The sequence below is a fragment of the Nerophis ophidion genome, linkage group LG05 (genome assembly GCF_033978795.1).
Source record: "Nerophis ophidion isolate RoL-2023_Sa linkage group LG05, RoL_Noph_v1.0, whole genome shotgun sequence".
NCBI classification, from domain to species: domain Eukaryota; kingdom Metazoa; phylum Chordata; class Actinopteri; order Syngnathiformes; family Syngnathidae; genus Nerophis; species Nerophis ophidion.
Window position 1 is genome coordinate 57,479,406 of NC_084615.1, and position 16,974 is coordinate 57,496,379.

General features: G+C 39.0%; 1 protein-coding gene across 1 annotated transcript in view; it reads left to right on the plus strand.

Annotated features, from left to right (window-relative positions):
• Positions 1-1,308: 1,308 nt before the first annotated feature.
• uvssa (UV-stimulated scaffold protein A) overlaps positions 1,309-16,974 on the plus strand; it is a 44,879-nt gene continuing 29,213 nt past the window's right edge. The window contains 4 exon segments of the mRNA XM_061901572.1: positions 1,309-1,494; positions 4,396-4,520; positions 7,293-7,446; positions 8,955-9,131. Of these exon segments, the coding sequence (XP_061757556.1) occupies positions 4,411-4,520; positions 7,293-7,446; positions 8,955-9,131 (441 nt within the window). The 5' untranslated portion in view covers positions 1,309-1,494; positions 4,396-4,410.

Genomic DNA, 16,974 nt, shown 5'->3' on the forward strand with positions numbered 1-16,974 from the left:
TTCGTTGTCATGATTTCTTTGTCTATATCACGTGACCACAGCGATGACGCAGGGAAGCTTCCTGTTTGTGATGACGCCACACACACAAGCACCTATCATGTAAATATTCTTAGTCTTTTAGCTCCTTTTTCTTCTTCTTTGAAAATATAAGTACCTCCATAAAGAAAATTAACATCGTATGTGTTGTAAGCATTTCACCAATCTCGCGCACTTTGCAAATTATACATCATTTCCATTGTGCGCAAGCAATTTGCATATCGCAAAACGAAATTTAAGACGAGATTTTGTGGATGGTTTAGTCAGTAACCCTACATTATTATATTTTATAAATAGTAAACCAAGTTGTGGTAATAGTTTAGTCAGTAGTTTAGTTGTGGATGTACATTGTACAGTGGTTAGGGTTAGGGTTAGGGTTGGACTGATTTGAGGGCAATACTCAGTTATATTGTCCCGACTACAAATGAATAAATTTACATAAGTATTTAATAAATTATTTTGACACCAAAAACATGTATTTGCGCCCATTGATTTGCAAAATGTGCACCACACATTATTCAAATATATGGCTGGAAGCAATTTGCAAAAAGATTGCTCATTATACAAATTTGCAAAATGCGGTTGCGCTTTTTTGGGGGGGCTTCACGGTGACAGAGGGGTTAGTGCGTCTGCCTCACAATAAGAAGTTCCTGCAGTCCTGGGTTCAAATCCAGGCTCGGGATCTTTCTGTGTGGAGTTTGCATGTTCTCCCCGTGAATGCGTGGGTTCCCTCCGGGTACTCAATTCCTCCCACTTCCAAAGACATGCACCTGGGGATAGGTTGATTGGCAACACTAAATTGGCCCTAGTGTGTGAATGTGAGTGTGAATGTTGTCTGTCTATCTGTGTTGGCCCTGCGATGAGGTGACAACTTGTCCAGGGTGTAACCCGCTTCCCGCCCGATTGTAGCTGAGATAGGCGCCAGCGCCCCCCGTAACCCCAAAAGGGAATACGCGGTAGGAAATGGATGGACGGATAGTTGCGCTTTTTGCAAATTGCTCACATTGGTATTGTGCCTACAACATATCTACTTAAATAGTTAAACAATAGTCTGGTGAAGAAGATTGACTTTTTTTTAACTGTACATTATTAATATCGAATATATCAACTCACAATACTTCCAATTGTAAAGTTTACTTTTTGTTAGCCTGCAGATATAGATTTCAAGTGAAGTGCTTCGTTTAAAAAATATTTATTAAAAAATTGACAATTTGACTCGCACATGACGTAACAGAAACACCATCGAAAAAATGGCGAAAAGGAAGTGACATCGTTTTACGCATGCGTAGACTGATAGTGTGTTCCGGTGCGGAAAGACAAGAAGTGACAGGAGAATAAGAAGGACCACATTAAAAGGATTCGTCTGGTTTTCTACAGTAAAATAAGCAATTTTATCTACAATAAAAGTTGCTTAACTGCTGCGAGTTCAATGTCCTAACACGCTGCCAGTGCGAGCAGGTAAGATGACGTCTTTGTTTACGCTGCAATGTAAAAAAAAAAACACAACCTTATCGGTACTGTTCCTGTATTCCATATATTCCATCTTATGTCACCTTACGTACCAAGAGTGAAATTAATAAACAACATCGAATACATACAATACAACGTTTAATGCAAAACATAACTCAACGTCAAACGCTTTACACATTTAATACACAATTCAATACAACTTTAAACGTATTGTATGATAGAACGTTAAACACGTTAAATACCACAAATATTTGATATAACATAACGTTGAATCTGAGCCGAGGATGTCTTTGTGGCTTGTGCAGGTCTTTGAGACACGTGATTTAGGGCTATATAAGTAAACATTGATTGATTGATTGATAATATAATACAAGAATATCGTACTATGAACATATAACATTAATGTCTTGGCAGAGCAAAAAAATCATACTGTACACGTACAATGTTGTATAAAGTACCAAATGGAAACATAAGTCATTTATTTATATACCGTATTTCCTTGAATTGCCGCCGGGGCGCTAATTAATTTAACACCTCTTCTCACTCCTGCGCTTACCAAAGACATGCGGTAAAAGTAAGCATGCGCTAATTATTTTAAAACCTCTTCTCACTCCGGCACTTACCAAAGGCTTATAGTAAAAATTTGAGTGTGATGTAAGCTTGGACCAAAAATCCTACTGAATAGCTCTTAATCTTCTTCCCTTTATGCGATTTCAAATTACCGGTATTGAAATCAGCCTCCTCCCTTTTGAAAATGATGACAGGGGAAGTGTCACTTGTGACGTCACGAGTTTGACCAGGCGGTAATACTAAGCATGCGCTAATTATTTTGCGAAGCGAATTTGACCCCGGCAGTAATTCAAGGCAGGCGCATACTATATGCCCTGCGGCAATTCGAGGAAATACGGTATTTCATATAGAACGTTGTTAGAGAATATTGTACCATGAATTGATTAACGTGGACCCCGACTTAAACAAGTTGAAAAACTTATTCGGGTGTTACCAATTAGTCGTCAATTGTATGGAAAATGTACTGTACTGTGCAATCTACTAATAGAAGTTTCAATCAATCAATCAAAAAACATGCTATATATACATTATATTTTCTTGTTTTATTTACATGACAGAATGACATGTCTAACGCATTTGTATCCTATAGGAGCGATCATTAAATGTCTTTATTTTGTTTGGTTATGTTGGAGTCTTTTTTTTGTTATTCTTGATTTCTATTATGAAAGTTTCTGTAATGTAACTGTGGAGGTAGTCCACCCACACTCTATGGAATATTTGTTTTTTAACCAAATACTCCTAACTATGAAGAGAAAAACATACAGTGGTACTTTAGTTTTGTTGATGTGAATGTGAAATACATATGATTAAAGATAAGGAAATGGATGAATGAGCATTTTAGTTTTACATTTATTGAAGACTCTTGTTGGTAAAGACGGCAATGAGAAGAAAGACTTCATACTTAATGACCAGTTCTTTCTTGAATTCAAAAATGTTTCTCCCCATCTTTATCAAAGTGCTGGCACTCGTAACTTTCTTATTTTGCAGTCATGCTCAATAAATAAAAGTACACAGACTGAATCTCCAACGCATTGATTCTTTGTTTGGACACCCCATTTCACACAAGGATAAGCGGGGTCAGACTAGTTTATTGTACATAATGTTTGGACGTGCAATAACCAAGAGAAATGCGTTTGCCAAAATGTTAGTTAAAAAGTGTGACATACGAAAACAGAGGTACCACTGTACTTGTTTAAAAATGTGTAAAACACAGCAATGCAATACCACTATATGATTTATTACTATCATATCAGTGCTCACCTGTACTGGTCTTTATACTATTCCAATAATGATCCTATTTAAACGCTCTCTGTTGACATCATAATAAAGATACATTTTAAATGCAAATATAAGTAAAGTCACTATACTACAGCAATACAGCCATGAAGAGAAATTAAATGTGTTAACAATATAAATAAAAAAATATGTCAACTGTTGATATTCAATTACACTTTTACTTGATTCAATATTGAAAGACTTTGTCATAGTTTATCAATCAATCAATCAATCAATCAATCAATGTTTACTTATATAGCCCTAAATCACTAGTGTCTCAAAGGGCTGCACAGACCACCACGACATCCTCGGTAGGCCCACATAAGGGCAAGGAAAACTCACACCCAGTGGGACATCGGTGACAATAATGACCCAGTGGGACGTCGGTAGTACATATGTTGTATGCAGTTGATGTGAGATCTTCCATCCATCCATTTTCTACCGCTTGTCCCTTTCGGGGTCGCGGGGGGTGCTGGAGCCTATCTCAGCTGCATTCTGGCGGGAGTAAGCCGGAGTACTCCGAGGGAACCCACGCAGTCACAAGAAGAACATGCAAGCTCTACGCATCTTATAGTGTATTTATACTCCGAGAGACTTATTTTATGAATTCCTATCAATGTGAACACCATCTATCTGTAATTGTGCTAGACTATTAATTTTGCAATTACAAAATAACTTTATTTTATTTGTTTTACATTCAGTCATCATTTGTTAGCATCCAACCACTTATTTTTAAATTGAAACATATTGACCATTATTGTCCTTATTGACTCCCGTACATTCACACAAGTACAAAACTTACTTTTGTCTGCAAATGTAATTTAAATACTTTGGAGACGTTTTTATTGATAAAAAAACTCAACCGTTTTGGACCTGTGGGACGCCACGTGCATTGTCCAAGATGATTTTAATGTTTATAAATTATTTCATTACAAGCTGTTGTCATTGTTTACGAACAATTTATTTACAAGGTGATTTCATATTTTATTAATGCTTCATTGAGGTTGCTTTACATGATAAAAGCATGAGTGTGTGATTTAGCAGGTGTCCCACAAAGCCATGGCGTTGTCTCAGAGGGACAGACTGTCTGAGCTGGTGGAGGAAATTACCACCTCTGGTCAGACGGATGTCAACAAGGACAAGATGAAGGAAGTCAAGAAAATATGCAAGTAGGTTACAGCCAGAAGATCATGTAATCAAGACACCTAAATATCCTTTCTCATTTAAAAAGTGCAGTAATTTTTACTTAATAATAACAAGTCTTACTAAAACATGAGAAGTTGACTTTGATTTCATTTCAAACATAAAAAAAAAGGTTTCTTTGTACACAATGTATCTGAAATATCTAGTTTCAATATGATCCATAGTAACTAGGGCTGCACAAATAATAAGTTAACAAATCTGAATAATTACAAAACATTTTTTTTTATTAATCATGGATATACACAGATTAATCATGCAATTTATTTTGACTGTGCATGCTTCTTTACCTTAACCAGGGATCGTTACTTGAAAGACGATGCAGGTTTTTATATGGTCAGTGATCAGGTCAACGCACAGTTGAGTGAAAAGGTTCTTACCGGTGTGTTTGCTTGCAATGTTACCTTCTACTTACTGGACATTAAATTAAACTGGTACTATGTTTTGAGTAAATAAATCTAGAACATTCAAGTAGCCTAAAACATTTTTTTTTAATCCTGTATTAAATTCTGTCAATACATTTGCATTTGTGTTTGAGGCCTTTTAAAGTTTATTTCAATTAAGCAAGCAATGAATAGCCTGTGATTAAATGTGATTTAAAAAAATATACCTTGACAGCACTAATAATAACATTGTGTGTTAAACATACTTGGCCAATAAAGCTGATTTGGATTCTGATAAAATAATAATAACATTTAATGATTTACCACCTTGGCCCTGCAATGAGTTGGCGACTTGTCCAGGGTGTACTCCGCCTTCCGCCTGATTGTAGCTGCAATAGGCTCCAGCGCCCCCCGCGACCCCGAAGGGAATAAGGGGTAGAAAAATGGATGGATGGATATTTACCAGCTGTGATTGTAACAGTAGTGGAATGAGTTGATTACTTGTAGGTGTAAAAGTGTCATGCAATGTCAATGCAAGGCAATGTGATGAAAGATTAAGAGTGGGGTTTTTGCATTAGTGCTCGCTAAAAGTATTATAATGGCTATTATGACAGACGAGCTCATTTTACTAGTTACATTTTTAAGGTTTTTAATGCATAAGACACCTAGCTATATAAGAATAACATATTTGTGATTTATAACATGAACTATGAATAATAAAACATTGAAACATAACAGAGTATGTAAACATTGTTTACATCTTAGACAAACTCCTCCACATGGTTTGCAATTAAGCAAAAACACCACAAACAAACAAACACTGACTCACCCTACTTTGTAAACAACCCCCCCACTCAGCTTTGTACTGAAGTGTAGTCACTATAGTAAAGAACATCTTCAATACTGGAATTGTCAATGCTTTCAATAACATTGCAGTTGATTCCACAGTTCAATACGTAATTAATTCATTTAACAGCATGACTGCAAAGGCAAAACAGTGACATCTCTTATACTTATATCTTGTCTGAATGAAAAAAAAAAAAAAGAAGACATTATTAATCTTTTCCAGCTAGAATTGCAAATCATTTGTCGGCTACATCTTCAATGTCAATCAATCAATCAATCAACATGTTTACTATATAGCCCTTAATCACGAGTGCCTCAAAGGGCTTCACAAACCACAATGACATCCTCGGATCTGAACCCACATCCAAGCAAGAAAAAGCTCAACCTAATAACAAACCTTTGGAGGGACCGCAGATGTCAGGGACTCATTTGTATAGTAGCCTTTATATAGACCAATTTTTTAGACCAATTGACCTGCTGCTTCTCTTTTCTGCTCTGCCCCTCCCTCCTGTGTGGAGAGGTTTTCAGGTGGTCATGGATCAGTTTCCACAGAGAAGGCACTACCGAGGTTTAAACAATAATTTAGAGACATTTGGTGTCGTTTTTTGGTTCAGTTTGTGTGGTGATCAATTAATTTGTCAGCTGGTTGCGAGAAAATATTGTGTAATGCAAATTACACCTACGGTTGAAAATAACTAACTGTGCATTTGATACTATATTTTTTAACTTTATGATGTAGGAATCTTCATATTCATACAAGCTATCCATCCATCCATTTTATACCGCTTGTCCCTTTTGGGGTTGCGGGAGCTTATCTCAGCGGCATTCGGGCGGAAGGATGTGTACACCCTGGACAAGTCGCCACCAAGCTATTGTGCTCAAAATACTGACTCCTGGAGCTCACTTAGGGCTTGTAGTTTTTTAATGGTGAATGACAGCTTCTAACCAAAATATACTATTTGAACCGTTCGTGCCGCTCGTGGTTGCGAGGGGGCTGGAGCCTATCCTAGCTGCATTCAGGTGGAAGGTATAGTACACCCTGGACAAGTGGCGACCTCATCGCAGGGCCAACACAGATAAACAGTCAAGGATTCACATTTACACATTAGCGTTAATTCAGTGTAGGCCAATTAACCTATTTCCAAGTGCTTTTCTTTGGAGGTGGGAGAAGGCCAAGGTACCTGGAAAGAACCCAGGCAGTCACAGGGAAAACATGGCAACTTCACAAATAAAGACCCCGAGCCCTGTAATCAAACTTGGGACGTTCTCGCTGTGAGGAACGAGTGCTAACCGCTGCGCCAAAGTTCTGCTTAAAGTTACAATACTACAATATAATCACAAGGGAAGCTAAAACAAGTGAGATTGATGATACAATAATGTGATTTACTGCTTTTTTTAAATTCCTTCGCTGCATTCTCATTACTTGAATCCATTGGAGGTTGTTCTCTCAACTATACTTTGTATTAACTCCTTGTTTCAGTGAACTATTGCTTTTATTTATTTTTTTATTAGGGAGTCAAATGACTGCATTGATCACGTGTACCATACAATCATTTCCCAACTCAACCAAGACCACGCTGAGATCCGCCTGTCAGCTTTTCAGTTGGCCAGTGAGCTCTTCACCAGGTCCCATCACTTCAGAACTCTTCTAGTGGATAACTTCCAGGTACTGCAAATTGTTCTCCTTTTCATTTCAAAAACACAAATTCAGGGTTGTCCAAAGTTTGTCTTGTATTGACAAAATAAACATATCCCGGATTACAACACTACACCAAAAAAGGGAACCGGCTTAAATACCCCCAAAATGGGACTTGATAACTTAAATGAATTATGTATTGAACTGTGATAACTTGATGATTTCCATGCGTCCTGTCATGATGAGAATGTGTACACATTGCAAAATATAGTAAACCTTCAAAAAAATTGTAGTTGGCGTAGTAGTAACAATATTACTAAAGAATAGTAATAATAAATATGGCAACAGGGTTGGAATACATTTTACACTAATTTGCTTCTTTTTACTTAACACAAAGCGAAGATGTTTTTAGATACTTTAGCATGTATTGATTTATCTACATGTATTGTTTTAGTATCTTTTAATGTACAAAACATATCAAATGGCCCCTCATGCTTTATTCTTTCAATATATGGCCCTCGCTAGCAAAGGTTTGGCAACACTGCACAAATGCAATTATTATGTCAAGCAGTGTACGATATGATACGGTATACGATATGGTGTGTGTTATTCAGACATGATATATATTGATATTGAATGGAACAGGAGTTGGCCCTTTTTAAACAAAAGACTAATTTGGTCTCCTCGTCCACTTAAGAAAAATAGTGTGTGTGAAGGCACAAAACATAACACAGCTAATGAATGTTTACTCTTAACAGGCAAACGCATCTTTCTTTGCGGAATGACATTCTTTTCTCCCAAAATTGTTCTATTTTTGCGACGTGTTGATGGTTAGCCTACTGCTGGGGTCACACAATTTAGAAGCCGACGAGTCTTTCATTGCACACACACGTCTAATTTCCTGGTCTTTCTCGCAGTCATCCAGTCCGAAAAAACATTCATGGCCTTACAGTCAAAAATTATAGAAAGTATATCGAAATATTGAGCCTTTGTGTGTTTGCATTTATACACCAACACAACACTTTCTCAACTTGAGCTCTCTCTCTCTCTCTCTCTCTCTCTCTCTCTCTCTCTCTCTCTCTCTCTCTCTCTCTCTCTCTCTCTCTCTCTCTCTCTCTCTCTCTCTCTCTCTCTCTCTCTCTCTCTCTCTCTCTCTCTCTCTCTCTCTCTCTCTCTCTCTCTCTCTCTCTCTCTCTCTATATATTATGTTTCAGAGACAATAAATCATTTAAGTAACATCAACAGTTTCTTATCATACATTGTCAACTTTTCATACGTCTGTAAATGTTTATAATGTCGTACTACATAATGTACAAGTGCCATATCATGAGCTTTCTGTGTTTTTAAATGATCCTTGATTTTATTTATGCACAGTACTGTGGACTGGTGTACACCTGTACTTTATGGTTTTAATCCCACACAGGTCACTATTTGTTTTTGTGTTTGTAAAAGTGCATACGGACGATGCAGATGGTAACATGCAATAGAATATCTCAATCTTAATTTGGCCTTCATAATTTTTGCTCTCTCTCTGGCAGGAGTTGTTGGAGTTGACAGTGGAAACCAACTTTGAGCGCCCCCTTCCTGATCCTCAACCAGTAGCCAGAAAACTAAGGTCCCTTGCTGTGCAGACCATCCAATCCTGGCAATCCTCTTATGGCTCAGCATATAAGAAGTTGGAACTGGGCTACCACTTTCTCAAACAATTTAAAAAGGTGAGTGAGCCTGAGGAACATGTAAAAATACAGTACAACCTGTGATAAAGAAACCTTTTTGAAGGAAATCACTGACACGTTTCAGTTTGCCAAAACATTGATTAAAGCAGACTACTTCCCTGATGACGTAATTGACGTTTTGCAAAAAAACAGAAACATCAAACACAGATACCATGCGCAAAACGTTGTGTGGGGAGAGAGTATTTTGCATATTTTACCCATCATGATTTGTAGTGGTATTAGATGGCTGTAATTCTAACATGTTTATAGTGTTTAGAAATTTATAATCTTCACAAGGTTCAATGGGCATTGTAGATTCCTAAAGTAGCCTTAAGCTTGACGCTCCTCTACTATCACATTCACTCCGCTTGCTGCGGCAACAACAAAACAAAACTCCAGACGTTTTTCTTCGTTTGTATGGTTTACTTGTGATCTTAATAATTCCAACTAAAGTGAGCTTTATATAATTACTCTAAGCATTCAATATATACATTTTCTTATCATGCAAATAAAGTAAATAGTCCCCTTTTGGCTGAATAAACATAAAGCACCTTCCATAAAATGTAAACTAATTTAAACAGCATTTAGGCTCCTACATTACCGGCCCCTAATTGTTATCAATGTCCTTGAAACAATTACTTAAACATGTTAACTTAAAATTTAAGGTGCCTAAATAGCCTTAATACTTCTCAAAAAGCTTGAAGTCCTTGCCCCATTCCACTCGGGGTCTTTGCTTCGTCGCCATACTTCTTTACATGTCCTCTTCCCCTCTTCACATGGAACGGACCAAAGTAGTCCACACCGACTCTTGTGAAAGGTGGATCGTCAGGTAGGACCCTGGAGAGAAACCTTCTGACGGCTCCAATGGCTCCAGGTATCTAACATTTTTGACATAGATTTGCCATCATGTCATTCCTTCCGGCGTGACCTTTTAGCTCATGAATATGTCTCAACACAAGCCTTGTGATGTGTGAATCCTTAGGCAATATAGCTTGCTGCTTGGAGTTGTTAGGCATTGCTGCACGGCTCAACCTTCCGCCAACTCTCATAATTCCATCTTGAAGAATTGGATTTAACTTGAAAAGTGAACTACTTTTCTTTACTCTTTGATTTTTCTCCAGCATCGCCCAATCTTCCTCGAAACTTTGTCTTTGGCAGAACTTCACAATTTCTGTTTCTGCTGTAGTCATGTCATCACAAGTCAGACACTTTCCTTCAACATCTTACTTGAATTCAAGCATCTTACTTTCTTCTCCTGATGTTCTTAGTTCTTTTCTCTTTTCCTTTAGCTCTTTCAGCAGATCTTTGAGTTTTAGAAACAAGGCTACAGCACGCTTCAATGCTGTCCAAGAAGAATAATGGTTTATCCACTGATCCACAAAATCTTTGGCTTCTCCTGTTTGAATGACGTATGCATGAGCCACTCTTTTGACCTCTAGGTCATCCATATCCAGCATTCAAGATCTGGATTTTTAGGCCACTGGTCTTGTGAGCTGAGCAAGAAACTTGGTCCTGAGAGCCAGTTTTCATTTTTCAAAAATGCTTCCACGGTCTGTCCTCTTGAGACGTGATCAGCGGGATTCAGAGTGGTGTTAACATAACTCCACTGAGATCCTCTAGAGTGCTCCAGGATTGCTGCGACCCTGTTTGCAACAAACGTCTTGAATCGGGTACACTCACTGTTCAAGTACTTGAGCACTGCTGTGCTATCTGTCCAAAAGATAGACTCCTGGATTTCCAGCTTAAGCTCTTTTCTCAAAAGCTTATCCATCTTTGTCGCAACTGTGGCTGCAGTCAATTCCATTCAAGGAATAGTCGGAGATTTTAGGGGCGCCACCCTTGTCTTTGCCATGATCAAGGTGGATTGAGCTTCACCTGTTGAAAGCGTGTCAGCAAGTAGCTTGTGGTTCCGTAGGCGTCTTCACTTGCGTCAGCAAAATGATGAAGCTGCGCAAAGGCTGGCACACCAAACTTCTTTAACTTGACGCATCTGTCAACTCCAAAATTTTCAAGCTGTGCCAAACTTGAGATCCACTTTTTCCATCTCTCAATCAGTGTCAGGCAGGTCTTGATCCCAATTATATCTTTGCCGACATAGATCTTGCAGAATTCTTTTAGCAGGCAATATTACTGGAGACAGAAAGCCCAAAGGATCAAAAATTGAACTTACTATGGAAAACAATCCTCTCCTTGTGTATGGTCTATCTTTGAGGTTGATCTTAAACTTGAATTGGTCTGATTCGGCACACCACTGGATGCCTAATGTTCTCTCCATTGGCAGGTAATCTTCGTCCAAGTCCAGATCTTGAAAGCCCTGTGCTTTTTCCTTTTCTGGGATCGAGTTAAGCAACTTCCTGCTGTTGCTTGACCATTTTGTCAGCCGAAATCCTCCTTTTGCCAACATTTTCCTCAACTCAGCACACAGGGTAATGGCTCTATCTTCATCAGCAACTGACTTAAGACAGTCATCCAAATACAAATTATTGTTGACAGACCTTGCTGTTTCCTGTCCAAACTCATCCACAAAGTCTGTTGCACATTTTTGAAGTGCAAAGGTTGCAACACTTGGTGATGATGTCGCGCCGAAAATGTGAACTAGCATCTTGTGTTCAACGAGATCCAGCTCGTAGTTTCCATCAGGCCACCAGAGAAACCTCAGGAGATCAGTGTCTTCATCGCTTACTCCAACCTGATGGAACATGGCTTCCACGTCCGCCATAACCGCCACAGACTCCTGGCGAAATCTTATAAGGACTCCTAATACTGAGCTGGTGAGGTCAGGTCCCTGCAGAAGCTGTTGGTTTAATGAAGTACCTTGAAAGCTTGCGCCGCAGTCGAAGACAACACGCAACTTCTGTTGGGTTGGATGTCTTACTCCATGGTGAGGCAGATACCATGTTCGCCCCTCAGCAGATTTGCGCTCTTCACCTTCAAGCTTTACTGCGTAACCTTTTCTTAAAAGGTCATCCATGAACGCCACGTACTCTCGGTAAAACTTGACGTCTCTCGAAAATCTCTTCCGTAGGTTCAGTGCACGTTGCTCCGCAATTGCCCTGTTATTTGGCATAAACAAAGGCTTCTTCTTCACTGGAAGGCAAATATTGTAGTGGCCATCTTTAAGTACTGCAGTTTGAGACATCATACTGATAAACTGATGGTCGTCCTTGGACATCTCAATGTTTTCATTTTGTCCAGCATCAGGAAAGTCGTGCTTGAACTGCAGCTGCCAAAGCTCCTCAAGTTTCACCACTGAGATCCTGTTTGCAGTAATTCCTGTCCATTTGTCAATTGCAGTTCTGTCACTTCCACCTCCAAGTGGTCCATTTACTGTCCAGCCTAGCATCGTTCTCACAGCGTATGGTCCATTATCCATACTTTTAACCACTTGCAGTGGCTCCATCGCTTTGGGAACGTTTACTCCGATGAGTAATCCGATCTTGGCTTGAATTTGAGGTATTCTCACCTCCTTTAGGTGTGGCCACCTATCAATATCCTCTTGTCGGGGAATATTGTCCTTAGAGACAGGAATGTCTTTCTGTAAATAAACTTCCTTTAGTTCCACAAACTCTTTTCCGTCCAAGCTGCTAATTTCCAAACCAGTCACGATGCTTGTGTTCACGACAGTGTCATTTCCCATTGTTCGCAACGAGATGCTTACATTGCGTCCACTCACATTCAGTTGGTTTATCAGTGACTCTGTGGCAAAAGTAGCTGAACTACCTGGGTCCAGAAAGCCATACGTGATCACTGTCTTGGTTCCTTTCTGTGCCTTGATGTACACTGGAAGAATCAAAAGAACACAATCTTCTCTACCGGCCCCAGTGACACCACAGGTTTCAGTTGTTTGTACAATGGCACTTGGCACAATGGCAATTGCTGTTCACAATTGTCCTTTCCGGTTTCTTCTCTGGAGTCTTTATAACCAATGTGTAATAATTTGGGGGACAGTCTCGAGCATTCTTGACATTGAAGTTTTTGTTTGCAACTACTACTCATGTGTCCATGCTTTAAACATGCAAAACACACACCTTTGCTTCTCAAGAAGTCAATCTTGTCTTTGTGGAGCTTGCCCTTGAATTTCTTGCAAACTGTGAGGCTGTGTTGCTCTCCAATACAATAAACACAAGGTTTTCTGTCCACCAACACTGTTCGTGTTTTTGTTATGATGTAGTTATCATTTTCTGTCTTGGGGGGCACAACGACTGTTGTAAACACCTTTTTTGGTTTGAGGGTTTCTACATATTGTGGTTTTATTTTCTGTCTCACAGAATCTTTCGTGTTCATGGTAGTATCTGTTATGTTCCCATAAAGCGGGTTCAAAAGATACTTGACTTGCCGGTTTACAAAGTCCACAAAATCCTTAAACTTAACTCTTGTCTTTGTTCTTTCTTGTAAGTCGCATGCAAACGTCCTCCAAGGTTCTCTGAGTTTATATGAAAGTTTGTTTACCAGTGCCTTTATATTAGCTGTGTTGTCCAAGTCCTCCATGTAGGTAATGTCTGTCATTGTGTTAGAGCAGCCTGTGAGGAATAATGCGAAGGACTGAAGGGCAACACCTTCTTCTGGCTTGATTATTGGCCACTCCATGGCTTCTGTTATGTAGGCGTCGGCTATCTTAAAGTCATCACCAAAAAAATCCTTTAACATTTGTTTTGCTTTAGTGTATCCTGTTGAAGATTCCATATTGATTCAGCTCTTTACCAACTCATGTGGTTGTCCACTTGTATACTGTAGTAAAAATTGAAGACGATCCCGGTTGTCACTGTTCCGGCTTTCAATTCCATGTTCTATGGCCCCAATAAAAGATTTGTATTCCAGGGGGTCACCCTTGAATGTTGGAATGGAAAGATGTGGAAGTAAGGATGCCTTGTGACTCTTCACGAGATACTCTGTGACGTTGGCTTGCTGAGATATTGCTTGGCAAAGCCCATCAAGTGTTAATGTCTGTTGTTCTATAATTTCAGTCCTTGGTGCAAATGTAGTCATTTGAATAGATGTGGGGGGAGCATTATGTTTAATGCTACGTGTTGGTAAAGTGGGTGGTGGTACTTGTGTGTTAGGACTGATAAGTCTTCTAACATCCTTTTTATCAGCTGTATTGATACTGTCTTCTTCTTGTGTGTTTTCATAGTTTTTTAAAACTTCCATTTTAGCGTCACATTCAGCGAGTGCTGTTTGCATTGCATGCATTTCTTTTCGCGCTTTTATTGCAGCTTCTTCCTGTTCTATGGCCAACTTTCTTGTAAAGCTGCCGCCTTTGCTCTCAATGACGCACGCTCCATTTCCACCTTTAATCTGACAGAAGATGAAGAACATGAACTTCCGCTTCGTGATCCAGCTTTACTTTGACTCTTAGCGGTCCGCTTTGTTGATGTAGACCGACTATCTGCAGGTTACACTTGTTTATTGCATTCATCCGCTTGCTCAACACGCTTAAAAACATCTTTCATCCACTCCTCACATTTCCAGAAAAAACCCTCCATTTTATTTTTTGGATTAAACTAATTGTTTTGATCTTCCACAAACTCCTCCTCAGACATGAATTTCTGAACATCAGAATTAAGATCCAAAAATTCTTGCTGCAAGCCACTAAAGTCCACACGAATCTGATTTTTTACAGCATCCACATTAACTTCTTCCTCCATTAAGTGCTCAATCTGCGTCATCAAGCGAGCCAATTGAGCCAGTGCACTCTTGCGTGCCTGCATCTTTCTCACCTTGTGCATTTCTACAGCCTTCTCGGTCATTTTTACTGTCCTTTTTCCACTGTCTTGTGCATCCATTACAAGCCAATATTTCCACAACGAGTCAATAAATATGCCGATGTGCCGCAGCGTCGCACCGGGACGAGCTTCTCTCTTTCTCTCTCTCTCTCTCTCTCTCTCTCTCTCTCCCTCGTTCACTTTCAAGCAGCGTGCGCTCACGTACCTGTCGCCTCCTCTTGCAGGCTTGTTCCACTTGATCCTTTACAGTCAGGCAGTTCCACGTTCCGTTTACTCCACAAAGAGCCAGTTTTTTGACTAAAATGTAGATTCCTAAAGTAGCCTTAAGCTTGACGCTCCTCTACTATCACATTCACTCCGCTTGCTGCGGCAACAACAAAACAAAACTCCAGACGTTCTTCTTCGTTTGTATGGTTTACTTGTGATCTTAATAATTCAAAACATAAAACAGTCACGATGTGGGAACAAATGAATGACAAAATTAAGAGAGTTTGTTGCAGTACGAGTTAGAACAAGTATGAATGAGAATAAGTACGAATGAGGTCAAAAAACTGTGTGGCTTGATTCCACCGCACCTGACAGCAATTACCCATAACACCTTGCGTCCAAAAACCCCCTTACCACACAGATCCTTCCGCCATATATGCACTTAAAACAGTTACGTCATCAAATCATTTTGACAAATGTAATAATTCCAACTAAAGTGAGCTTTATATAATTACTCTAACCATTCAATATATACATTTTCTTATCATGCAAATAAAGTAAATAGTCCCCTTTTTGCTGAATAAACATAAAGCACCTTCCATAAAATGTAAATTAATTTAAACATCATTTAGGCTCCTACAGGCATGTTACATAGTGTGGCACTTTTATGTTGACTTTTTTCATTCTTACCATAGGTGAGAACGGTTGTTTGGATTGCCACGTACACATTCATGCTCAGACATTTATTATATAGTATATGTAATCATTGACTATCTTCACTCACATCTGCCCATTTGCAACTTCTCATGTGTAGTGGAGATTTTAGGTTTGTATAAAAAAAAGTATATAAAATATAAAAAGAGACATTCTGCGAGCCATATTAAAAACGCTGGCAGGCTGCATACGGCCCTCGGGCTGTCGGTTGGACACCCTTGGTATAAACTGTACCCCTTTAATATTCCGTAAAATGTACCTGATCAAGTTTCACTTCCAAAAGAACTACTTGTGTCCATCATCAGGCTTCTGACATAGAGTTTGATTGTGTGGGAATATTTGTGTTTCAATAATTGCGTGTGATTTGTCGAGGTTATTTCATATTCCATAGAGTTGACTCATGGCTGGGGGATGAACATTCCAGAAGTTCAATGTTAGTCTGTTTCCTCTGTTCCAAATGTATTTTTGATGTGTGTTTGAAACATTGTTCTTTTGGAGCACATTTAGAGGTGCTGTTTGCAACTTCCTAACAGTAACACTTTTAAAGCAAAAAATATAGCTACAACACCACGGCCTAGCTTAGTCCTTCTCAATTATTTTCTGTTATGCCCCCCTAGGGAGAAGCAAATATTTTGCTCACTCTCCACTCCGACTATTAATGGTATAATTTGCTTATACAATTGTTACAAGTATATCTCTGCATAACATTGTATCCCTATTAACATTGAAGAAAACAACACACTAGTCTTTCCTTGTGTCCCACCGTAGTCACAGTAAAGCCCCCCCAAAAAGGCCAAGGGCTACATACAATTTGTCATGTTCCACTATGGCAAAAAAATATATGTTCCCCTGGCATCGTACTGCGGTCCCCGAAGGGGCCCGCTCCATTATTTAAGGACAGGTCTAGTTTATGTTACCATCAGTGGTTTAACAGAACACATTTGTTTCACAATTATTAAGTTTATGTAATAAACATTTTTTTACCGGCCCAGATAAAATAATTGGTGTTAACTGCGGTCACTCACCCTGTCTCGTCAACACATATGCGCATTGAGTACGTGCACACTTACAAAAGCAGTCCAGAATCAACAAACAATTTTCAGTTTTGTTGTTATTGTGATAAAATATATATTCAATTACAGCTTACACTAGCTATCCAAATGGCTATTATAAGCCAACAACACCTAAAGCTAATACGC